The sequence below is a fragment of the Ananas comosus genome, unplaced genomic scaffold (assembly GCF_001540865.1).
Source record: "Ananas comosus cultivar F153 unplaced genomic scaffold, ASM154086v1, whole genome shotgun sequence".
Taxonomy (NCBI): Eukaryota; Viridiplantae; Streptophyta; class Magnoliopsida; order Poales; family Bromeliaceae; genus Ananas; species Ananas comosus.
The window spans coordinates 26,170-38,237 of NW_017890526.1; the positions used below are offsets into that span (position 1 = coordinate 26,170).

Below are 12,068 nucleotides of genomic sequence, written 5' to 3' on the forward strand. Positions count from 1 at the left end.
AATATATATTATATATTTTAATTATATGTATGTAGAGTTTAGTTTATTTGGCATATTTACTGGCCCACAAAATCAAACCAACAAAATTCTACTCTAATTACTCTCTCTCCCCCTCTCTTTCACTTGCTCGAGTCGTTTCTCCTAAATTATTTTTTTTAATATTATAATACCGTATTTCATGCATTTTTTTTGTATGTTGAATCAGTAGATATATTTTTGTATCAAATTTTAGATAATATTTTATAAAAATTAAACTATAGATTGTATGATGTTAAGAGGCTCGTTCAAGGCTCGAGTTCTCTCGACTCGAAGTTAGAGTCGTTCGAGCTCGGCTCAAATTAATTTAAAACCGAGCTTGAATCTAAATTTAGAATTTGATTTTTAAATTATATATATGAGATGAATGGATAATTGATAAATGCATAATAAAATAACATAAAGATGAACTAAGATGTAGACTAGGGGTGGCAATTCAGCTCGCTGTTCGCGAGCCAACTCATGTTCGGCTCACAATGAGCTCGAGATCGAATCGCTCATTACTACAAGAAAACTTTAATTTAGAGGCATTTATAAATATTGCCGTATGGGCTAGAAATGTTGCTAGAGTTATTAGTAACATTTGATATTTTGTATTGCTTATGCTCGCGTTGGTGTTTGTTTTAGCAACATTTATATTGAGTGCCCCTAATATAGAGCCATTAGAGACATTCCACATATGCCCACTAAAAGATAATATGGTATGCCTAATTAACCATTTCCATCATTCACTAGATGTCGCTAATTATTTTTGTTAATCTAGTATTGAAAAGATTATTATATTGTTAAGCTTTTAATTAGTTTGAAATATTAATTGATAATTAAATATTATTTTTTTTGGTATATAGAAACCTATTGCTATGATATTACAATCGCAGCCAATATTCATAATACACAACAAACTACAATCTCAAATTTTATTAACATACAAATCTTTTAAACATCTCATACATTAATACAGAAAATCACACTCTTTAATTCATTCAATATCTAAAAAATTATGTCAAATTACAATTCAATATCCATAATACATGAGTGTCTAAATATGATGATTATTAAATGGTCCTGAGAAAATTAGAGCAAAGATGTGTTTCACTTCTCCATTCCAATCTCCTGAACATGCATCCTGTGGAAGCATGTTCGCATCTCGTGTTAGTCTCAACCTATAAGAAAAATAAAGTAAAATATATTAAATATGTTATATGATATATTTATAATAATTTGAATGAAAAAAAAAAAGAATGAATGATAAAAATTGAACTACTCTTATTGTGACATTCAAAATTCTTTATCTTACTGTGACATTTCGTCGAACAGTTGTTGAGCAAAGTTAAGAAAGGAGAGTCAATAGTATAAATCATAAAAAAAAAAATAGAATAACAAATCTGTTCAATAAACAGTATGATAATGGCCATAAAAAAACCAAAAAAAAAGAAAAAAAGAAAAGAAAGAAAAGGATAATCAACCAAATCTATATATAAGGTGCAATTGTAATCTAATTCATTTTTATCCCACCAACGAGTGCTACCATATCTCAAAATTCAAATAGAGTATACCTCGAGTAAGTGCTAACCCTTTATCCTTTCCATCATGCAATATATAATTTTTTTTTAAAAAAAATAAATTTAAATCAAGCAAATTGAAGCAAAATAGAGAGATTTGTGTACTAAAAGATATAGTTATGTCAAACTGAAGAGAGGAAAAAAGTGGAAATAGGATCTCGACCTCTTGGTATTTGTCAGTCGGTGAGGACAAGGACACCGGGCACGGTTGGCAAGGCGGAATTTGGCTAAGAATTGTGCTGTCTCCTTATGCAGTTGGATAGTATTTTAACTCTTTTCTTCTATCAGTTTTGATTGGGGATAAGGGATGGAATAATCTCTTATTCCCTTTGTACTCCAACGCTAATTTTTTATCTGAAAATAGTAGTTCTTTGGTATCTCAAATAAGCTGGTATAACTATTTTCATCAACACCTTCATTTTCTATATATAATTATTCATTATTTTTCTTATTCCATATTATCTATTCAAATGCTATTTTTTCAATCTCGGGGAACAATCCAATTTTCATCCAAACGCTATTTTTCTTATCCCTACATTTGTATCTATCTCTGTAATAGCTAGTTTTTGGTTATACCTGAACCAAACGGTATTTATAAAAAACTGAAAACCTACCTTACCATGCATCTATTATAAACCAATATAAGGGTAAAAATATATATATTTAAGAAAGCTATACAAATATTGGAGGAAAAACTAAAAAGATGGAGGAAATTAATTTTCAAACAAAATATTGATAATGCTTTAATCGTTTTAACTTCAAAATGCAAGCAAGTGTTGTGGAATATAAAAATAAATGCTACTAAAACTTTTCTTCAGCAGTAGTAGTTTGAAGTGTTGCTAAATAGATGCATTTACCAACACTTTTCTAACTCTGTTGCTAAATAAGATAATTAGCGTTATTTGGATAAATGTTGTTAAGTAAATGTTGTTGATTCTCTTTTTTGCTGTAGCGCGTTTAGTAAACGAGCCAAATACGAGCTGAATTTTTCAGCTCGTTTAACAAATGAGCCGAACACGAGCTAGAGTCAGCTCGCTGGTATGTGGCTCGATAACAGTTCGAATACATATATTTTATATTTATATAATTTATTTAGTTTATATTTATATATATAAATAATTAATTATATATATAATATATATTTTTATTATTTTATTTTTAGCAAAATAAAAATATAAAGTCGAGCTCAATTATAAAAAAACTCATTTATATATAAGTTTCAACCATATGATTAAAATCTAATGAATAAGATTTTATAAATTTATTTTTTATATATATTCAATCTAATCATTTTAACTTATTGTTTGTTGGTCAGCTCGTGTTCGGCTCGTTATTAACGAGCCAAACACGAGCTGAATTTTTTGACTCGATACTTTACCGAGCCGAACACGAGCCGGCCCAGCTCGTTCGCGTTCGGCTCGTTGACACCCCTGATGTAAGACAGAATAATCAAAGAGAAAAATAAAAAGCTGTTCAAAAAATTAAAAAAAAAATTAAATAAAACCTTATTCAAAATTTAGGGCATCAATTATAAAAAAAATCATAAGTTAGAAGACTCAAATTATACTACACTGGAGAGATTCTTTTTCATTTGGCTCTCTCAAAAGTACTTGTTTAAAATAAAATCCTAATCAAATTTAAATTACGAAAATAATGCCACGTTGACCCGTGCTAAAAGATGATTAGAAAAGTATTTTGGGTAAGCATGATAAACAATTTGTCATATTTTTTCAAAACTTTGCGAAGATGAAGAATTGTACTTGAATATTATCGTGTGAGCATGATAAATCACAATAAATAATTTATTGTGTTCAATGTATTAACTAAAGATGATAAATAATTTACTGTATTTTCGTAAATTATTTAGCTGATCCTCTCTTGTACTATGTAGCATCCACGTGGACGGTAAGGAATAAATTTTGCATTTAAAAAAAAAAAAAAAAAAAAAAAAAAAAAAAAAACTGAATTGGAATTTCAGGCACTAGTAGTGGCAATTTATCTTTTTTTCATTAAAATAATTGCCTATATGTTCCTAAAAATTTCTGAAATATTTGATTTATTTATTTTTTGTTTCAAATATACACATCATATATTTCTTCGTTATTCAAAAATATCCTTACTATTAGTGCCCATTAACTCATTTTGGGTTAAAACTAAGTTAAATTTTTCCGATAGTTAAAAGTAGTGAAAAATATTTATTTTGTCCCTAACTTAAAAACAAATAAGAAAAATTAACGACAGTAGATGACTAGATGGTATATTTGAAATGATAAAATGATAATTTTACATAGATAACGATTGTTCCTAACAGTTCACTAACAAAATTGAACTATATGAGTATATTTGGAAGACTTTGGAACTTTAAAAGAGTATTTTTAATATTATACTTTTAAGAGTTGTAAATAATAAAGTGGTACATAAGTAAATGCTCTTTTTATTTTTTAAAATGTATCACTTTTGTATCCTTTAATTTCGTTTCCCTCTTTTTGTTATCTCCTCCATTAATTTTTTCATTTTTAAAACTAAAGGATATTAAAATAAATTTTTGATAAATTATAAACTACTAAAGTGAATATCCAATAAACTGTAAGTGGTGTATCTGAAGTTTTTTTTGTATATTATTTAACAGAAATGCAGAATGATAAAATGATATACGAATATGATGGTATTTGAAGTTTATCTTTTTATTTTCGTTCGGCTCATTTGTGGGACACGTGATGGGCATGTAAAGCGCCACGTGTCTTTTCCGGGATTAGGCTGAGGTCGTGGATGGTGAGATTAGACCTGGAGTTTTTGTCTTCTTTTTGGGGGCCGGTTTCTATCTTTTGTTTTAGATTCTCGGTGTTTCTCTTTTTGGTTGCTGGGGCTATGGCACTGGCAGTAGCATTGGCGTTTTGCAAAAAAAAAAAAAAAAAAAAAAAAAAAACAGAGGTGAAGGTACCCAGCTGGATTTGGGTCTAATCGTTGAGTCACTTTAGGCTTATTTTGGAATTAAAAAACAAACAAATGATAAAGTGCCATTGGAAACCGCTTTGTTTGCATCTGTAAATAACAATGCATTATATAGCAGAGAAAATTTATATTGCCACAATTGCATGATATAATCAGTAATAAATTAATCATATCTCTTTTCTTAAGAAAAAATTCAGGACGAGCAATTCTATTTGTCAGCGATATAACCGGTGCATTCTATACTTTTTCTTATATAACGCTAGTTCTTTAAGCTATGTTTTATACCATTTAACTAAGAAAAATATTATCTGTACATCGAAAAAAAAAGAGTAGAGGAGCCGGCAATGAGGTTGGTTTGGGTCTAATTTTCTCCCTCATCCGCCGACGTCAGCAATGGCGATGCAGGCTCGGATATGGCACTGATCGCGGAGATGAGGCTATGGTGAATGGTGTGGTCATAGACGACGGCGATGACGGAGGTACCGCGGGATTTGAGAATTATGGGAAGAGGGAGTGCGTCGGAATGCAGTTGTTGCAGCAGAGGGTGAGTGAGGGGCCGTGACAAGGGAAAAGGATGGAGACCGTGAAAAAAACCAAAGAAAGAAGGAAAAAAAAACGTTTAGTTTACTAAAAATTTAGACTTAATTTGTAAAATTCAAAAAGTGACCTATTTTTGTAAAAGTGTAAAATCAGTGAATTTTTTATGCAAAATGTTCTTTCTATTTTTTTTTTAAAAAAAATCCTCACAGGATCAAATCTTAATTACAAGTTTAGACTCAATTCTCAACCCAACCCTAATTCGGCCCACTATCAAATTTGTAGGATTGGATTTGTACGAACCCAAGCCCAGAATAACTCGATCCATTTAGAACTTAAATTGGGCCTTTTTTAAAAAATTTTGATGAATAATTGGTATTCACAACTTAGTGGCCAATTTGCATAAAAAATCTATTGGTTTTGAGATTTGCAAAAATAGGCTTTCTTTTGAGTTAAAAATTCAAATCGAATTTGCAAAATTCAAAAAGACGGACTATTTTTGTAAAATCTCAAAATCGATGAATTTTTTCATGCAAATTGGCTTAACTTAATTCATGCATTCAGTCCAAAAATCGCTCCGACTTGCACGTCAACTAACCATGTAGTGCCATTCTTGGTGCACCACTTTCCCTGTTCAAATTTTGAGACTCCTTATATTTTGATCCTTAAACTTTTATTTGCTTATTATTTCTCGCTCAACATTTGAATTACTACAATAAAGTTTAACAGTCCAATAAAATTGACAAAATAATAATGTATTACTGTTGTAGCAATATCGTGATTAGTAACACGATAATAACTAAAACATTATATTACTACCACATTAGCTACATCTTAACTAACCATATGGTGCCATTCTCAGTGCACCACTTTTGGTGCTCAAATTTTGTGACTCTTGATATTTTGATCCTTAAATTTTAATTTGTTGTTATTTTTCATTCAATATTTATTGCAGTCCAATAAAATTGACTAAATAATAATATACAATTAATATAGTAATATCGATGGTAAGTGACATGACAGCAATTAAAATATTATATTATTACTATATTAGCTACACAACTAAAATAGATTGCTGAACGTAATTGTAACAAATCAAAAAACTTTAAGTTGAAATTATAATAAATTTAACAGTCCAATAAAATTTACAAAATGAAACTACTCTATCAACCATTTCTCATGCAAATAGTATGAATTTTAAAGCTATCTGTGTGATAAACAGGGGTTGCCACCAATTTAGTTATTTATTTAATTATGATAAAAACGTATGAAATTTGTTTAAGCTATTAATCATTTTAAATCCCCTATTCAATTTTTCAAAATTTTAATCTCATAAGCTAACCTTTTTAATTACCATTTGAGTAAGCCAGCCACATCTTGTTTTGAAAAATTAAATGCGTCATTTATTTTTATAAATTTAATTCATATATATTATATTAATTTTAATTTAAATTTTAAATTTTAAAAATATTATTAATTTATTTTTATTAAAAAAATTTTAAAAAATTTAAAATTAAATAGTCCATTTTATTCAAAATGAAGTACTAGTACGTAAGTTTGGTGTGTTTTTACCGTTATTTATTTATTTTATTTATTTATATTTTCATTAACCCCTCCTCTCAAACCCGCGAGAGCGAATCGACCACGCGTCAAATTCACAAACCATAGAGAGAGAGAGAGAGAGAGAGAGAGAGAAGAATGAACGAAGCCCTTCTCTCGTCCTCTCCCTTTCAATGGCTCCTCCTCCACCCTCGAAACCCTACTCGACCCCCAAACCCTACCTCCTCCTCCTCCTCCTCTGCTGATACTTAAAACCCTAGTCGTCGTCGTCGTCGTCGTCGTCACATGGGTGTCGCCGACGATGGACCACTACAAAACCCTAGGATTGCGGAGGGACGCAAGCAAGGAGGAGATCAAGGAGGCGTTCCGCCGATCGGCCCTCAGATTCCACCCCGATCGCCACTCCAACGCCTCCGAGGAGGTCAAAGACGCCGCCTCCGTCCGATTCAAGCAAGCCTCGGAGGCGTACGAGGTGCTGATCGATGAGCGGATGCGCGCCGACTACGATCGCGCGTGGCGCGGCGCCGGATCCTTCGATCGGCGAGGCTACGGTGGGTATTCGTCCTCGTCGTCGTCTTCTTCGTCGTCCCACTATTNTGATTAACAACAACTAAAGAAAAATGGATCCAAAGAAGAGGAAAGGCCTGTTGCTTGTTTGCAACAGATAACTTTGGGAAGATTTTCAGCAGTTTTATGTTCTAAAGAGGACAAGTTCGGCGTTCGATTATGATCATATTAGAAAGATAGTGATATTTAGAGTTTGAGTAAAAATGACAAAATGGGTCGGTGGTTAACAAAGAAGGGAATAAGCATTTTCCATAATGCTTCTAACTAAAGACAAGAATAAGTAGCACGATATGTTTCAATTCTTACGTACGATCTATTGATATGTTAAAGAGTCTGTATCGCCTCTAGAAAAACAGCTAAGTGCTTCGAACTTATTTGAACTTTTCGGTTTACTTATCAAGCGATCCAAGTAATGATTTTCTACTTCAAGTCTCAAATCCTTAGAGCATAATATATGCTGGAGTGTACGTTTATGACGCCAATATTTTGTCCTGTGCTTTTATTTTGCTCGCAGTTACAAGAATAACAGATTTGGAGGATGCAGGACAATTGGGTTAAATAATTAAAAGGCGATATTCATTGGTCAATTAAGACAGAAAATACAGAGTCAATCGAGGAGAAACAGGTCAATTTCATGTGTTGTAATCCGAGTAAATTATACAAGAATCTGTCATATCATTCGTACAATAATTGAAATAAAATCATGTTTATGATCCTTTACCAAGATTTCCTTTTTCGCAGCTTCTAATGTTTCTCTTACTCACATGATCAATTGCTCTAAATCAAAGGCCCTAACACTAGATTGCTAGTAGAATAAGGCTAATACAAGCGAGTCAATCACATGATAGAAGGGCATGTATAAGATAGTAATTCTAATATAAAATAACTCACTCTTTGCCTTTGTCATAATGATATTTTTGGGCATACATACCTACCACATTCTTCTCTGATATAATTGGAACCTAGATTGGAATTGCAAAACTGAAATGTTATTAGTATAGCTTTCTGATAGTTGGTAAGCTACTAATTTCTAGGTAAAACATATTGGTGATAGTAGGTAACACATATTGGTGATAGTAGCTAGATATACCTAATCAAACACTACATGTAGGAAGTAGGAAATAACCATCATCGCTTCGTAAGCGTTTTTCTTGTCGCTACGATCGTTTAAACAGTTACAAGAATCGTCAGTTTGTAGCCTCATCGTCATCCTCGTGTGGCATTGTGAAATTGTGATATTAGAATACTTAAATGATACTAGTTAAAAGTTTGTTGCTAGTAAAAGAGCCTTGAACAGCAAACTTCATGGATCCATGTAATAATAAACTTGTATTTAGTTGTAGCTAGTAAGTTGTGGCAACTACTGCATTAGGGGGATATAAACTACTAATTGTGAGTCATCATGATGCGAACAAATTAAATAAATTAAATATGTTTTGCATTGCATTTTCTCATTTCAATGTCAAATGGTGCCTTAGTCGGTATGAAATAGTATTAGAAAAGATCGTTTCAAATGGTGCATTTTTATTAATGAGATTATTACAATCCAGTTGAACCCGTTGAAGTTCGCGGCTAATGGTCTAGCATTCAAATTTTTAAAGGATTGTTTGACTAGGGTGAAAATAAAAGATTTTAGTTAAAAGCTTTTGTATTTGGGTCTAAGAATTCAGGCATAAGATTTTTTTTTGGCCGTTCTAGTTTGCCAGGAAGGGTACTGTAATTTTGGATTTTGGATTTGGCATTGACACCATATAGGTGTCTTTCTTCCGCATCATCGTCTTTATCATCAACCCGGTTTAAGATTGTACTTAGTTATTTTGCTTGTAGTGAAGGGTACTGTTATTGGATGAAGATATAGAGTTCCTATGAGGGAATGCTGTTGGTTGACATGCATTTTTTTTTTTTTTTACTTTTAATTCTAATGAAAATTGGTTCTTCCTTTGTGTATCTTAGATTGATATTTCTTACCAGGAATATTTTGTAATGATGATATTATGGAAATCTAGCAAATGATATAGCATGAATGCCTTTTGCTGATAAATCTTTCCACAGTGCTTTGTTAGGTGGAGCTGTCATTATTGAAGAATGTCTCCAAGCAATGTGGCGAATGAACAATTCTGGGGTACGCATTGGATCTCCCTTTAGTACTGAGTTCTTTATTTAAGTTCTTTCATTGTTTTCCGTTGTGATCCTAAGTCATGCCTTATAGAGTCTAGGCCTTGAGAATGCAAAATAAAATGCATTTTGGTTAAGTTTTGGAGATCTAATTTGATAAAGTAGATATTTCTTTCTTGTATGTATAATATTCCTATCAAGTAATTCTTGGCATAAAATATCCTCCTTGACCACGAATTGCTGCCAGTTGTTCCAATAGGCAGGGACTAGCCAGTATAGCTCAGCATAACCCAAGTGCTACTAACCATTAAAATATCACCTCGAACAAATTTTACTGAAGCATTTTGCTAAATGGTTCAGTTTTCTCAGTCCTGTTGTCTAATCAACTAGTTGCTGGGGTTCGGCTAGATTTAAGATATTTGTTACTTATAAGACCTTTAGGAACAAGCTGCAGTCTTGGTTGTGCCAGCCTGAAAGAATTGTGCTGCATTTTTTCGTCCTGCCTTCTGCTTGTTATCTCATTTGGTTGTATGTTGCTTTGGACCCTATAACCTGCAGACTTCATTTTGATTCATGATTTCTTTTTCACAATCATTTAAGTTGATATATTTGCATTTTTAGTATACTCAACTTGATAAGGTTATTGACAGGTTGGCACTCATGTTTTATCTACAAAAGGAGTTCGTTTGTGCATATTTAGTATATTTGCTTATACGTCTCATATGTTTTAATTTTCTTTGTTTCAGATTGAAGCAACAAGCAGGATTTGATGTTCGCATTTGAAGAACATTTAGCTGGAGCTTTTTACTCTTCTTTGTTTTAGCTTTTGAATATTTGGGGTTCAAATAAATTTTCTATTGCATTGATTTCTATTAGAACATAAAAACTTGTTTTCTGTATTTTATCACTGCTATAGATCAACAATCTTATAGTTTTGTTACAACCATTTTTACTGTGTTGTTATACTTCTCTATTGCAATTTAGTAATATGATTCTATTTTGTTCCGGATACTACAGATTGTAGGTTTTACAATTAATATCAAATGAAAAAAATCCTATTGTAATTTGTTGATATTAGTATTTTTTTTTAATATTAGTTTCAAATTGCCAGCGGTCAAAAACTGTTGGTATATGCGCCTTATGCCAGTGTTTTTCTTGTACTTTTAGCGACGGTTTAAGAACTGTTGCTATAGATCATTTTCACCGATGGTTAGTAAAAGTGCTGGGAAAAGGTTATACCAGCAAGGATATTGTAGCGGTCACCTGCACTTTTACCAGCAGTTTTAGAACTGCTGGAGCAAATATTACCAGCAGTTTTCGTATTCTTTATCAGCAGTTTTGGCTGCTGGTATAGGCCTTTTTTTTTGTAGTGTAGAGAGCTTGCTTGTGAGACTTAGCATTCTAATTGAGATTCCGAACTATAATTCCTATCATTAAAATGAACATTACTTTCATGCATTTAACCTTTATACCCAATTGTGACATTAGGGACTTTGGAAGCCTAGAGAGGCTTGGGGACTTAGACTATTTGAGAATTTGGGCCAATGTCATAAAGAGGCATTGGGCTCGGGCTATAGTGGACATTGGTATTAATGTCTTAATTGGAACGTAGAATATGAATTAGGCTTGATCAGTTGTGATGCTTAAGTGTCATAAAGAGGCACTAAGCCAGTGGGTGTTGGGTTATCACATTGTGACTTAGAGCTAGACCGTTGGGTTACTAGTAGCTACTATCATGTTTGAGACATGAGGGTTGGATACTTAAGCCTTTGACTACGCTTGCTTGCCATTTTTGCTCATTCGCACATGCTTGTGAGAGTCGCTCCCTACAAGTCGGCACTCCGGAGTTAGCCTACGCGACCTATGTTCGCTCGTGCGGTATTGAGAAGCCTACGGGGTCGAGTGGGACAGACACATTCCAAGAGCAGGAATGTTGGGCTACCACAGGCACTTAGGTGGCACAAGCTGGACTACCTTGGGTAGGTCCTTAATTGGAAATAAAAATCGACACGGTGTTGAGTGGGTTTTAATCATTACTAGACAGAGGGTAGTAGTTGGATTACTTAGACTTGCTTCTAGTATAGTTTTGGATACTTGAATATACATACATACATGTAGTATGCTAGGAGATATTGCTTTTTGCATTCATATATACAATGTTGCCATGATAAAGCATGATCTTCATAACTTCATAAAGTAAACCGTGATATTTACTTGTGATCTTGTAGGGACATATTATTTATGACAAAGTAAAGGTCCATCATATTAACACCATGTTTAATTGCAATATATTAGCTTAGCATTTTAGTTATGCTTTCATAAATGCAATTTATTCATTATTATTGCTCTCGTTTTAGACTTACCCTTTTTTTGGAGCCTAGTGGTGCATTGAGCTGAGGTCAGTAATTGCCCACTGGGAACTATAAGTTATAGTTTTCACGCCCTCTGTTTTATATTTTCTTTCAGAGCCTTCCACGCCGGGAGAGGCTAGAGACCGTGGGAAGGGCGTTGCTTCGAGCTAGCTCTTCAGCGAGTGACGAGTTGATAGGTGGTCTACCTCTCGATGTGTATATTTTTGGAGAGGTTGAGAGCTATACCAGTGTAATAGAGACCACCCTGTTGTGTACTATTTTGGAGAGATATTGTATAACTATATGTTTCACTCTTATTGCTTTAGTACTTTCCTTTTACCTTGTTGTAGATGATAGATCTCTTTGTGCTCTGATATCTCTAGATGTT

The 12,068-nt window shown here is 32.8% G+C and overlaps 1 protein-coding gene and 1 long non-coding RNA gene across 2 annotated transcripts; one reads left to right on the forward strand and one right to left on the reverse strand.

Moving 5' to 3' along the window:
* Positions 1 to 936: 936 nt before the first annotated feature.
* LOC109703795 lies at positions 937 to 1,890 on the reverse strand. The gene is made up of 2 exons (XR_002214015.1): positions 1,762 to 1,890; positions 937 to 1,199 (listed from the first exon to the last, which is right to left on the reverse strand). It is a non-coding gene; the product is annotated as an uncharacterized LOC109703795 (long non-coding RNA).
* Positions 1,891 to 6,711: 4,821 nt separating this feature from the next.
* LOC109703793 (chaperone protein dnaJ 72-like) lies at positions 6,712 to 7,251 on the forward strand. Its single transcript, XM_020224508.1, has one exon. It carries the CDS (start codon positions 6,949 to 6,951, stop codon positions 7,249 to 7,251), a length of 303 nt encoding a protein of 100 aa, XP_020080097.1. The 5' UTR covers positions 6,712 to 6,948.
* Positions 7,252 to 12,068: the final 4,817 nt, after the last annotated feature.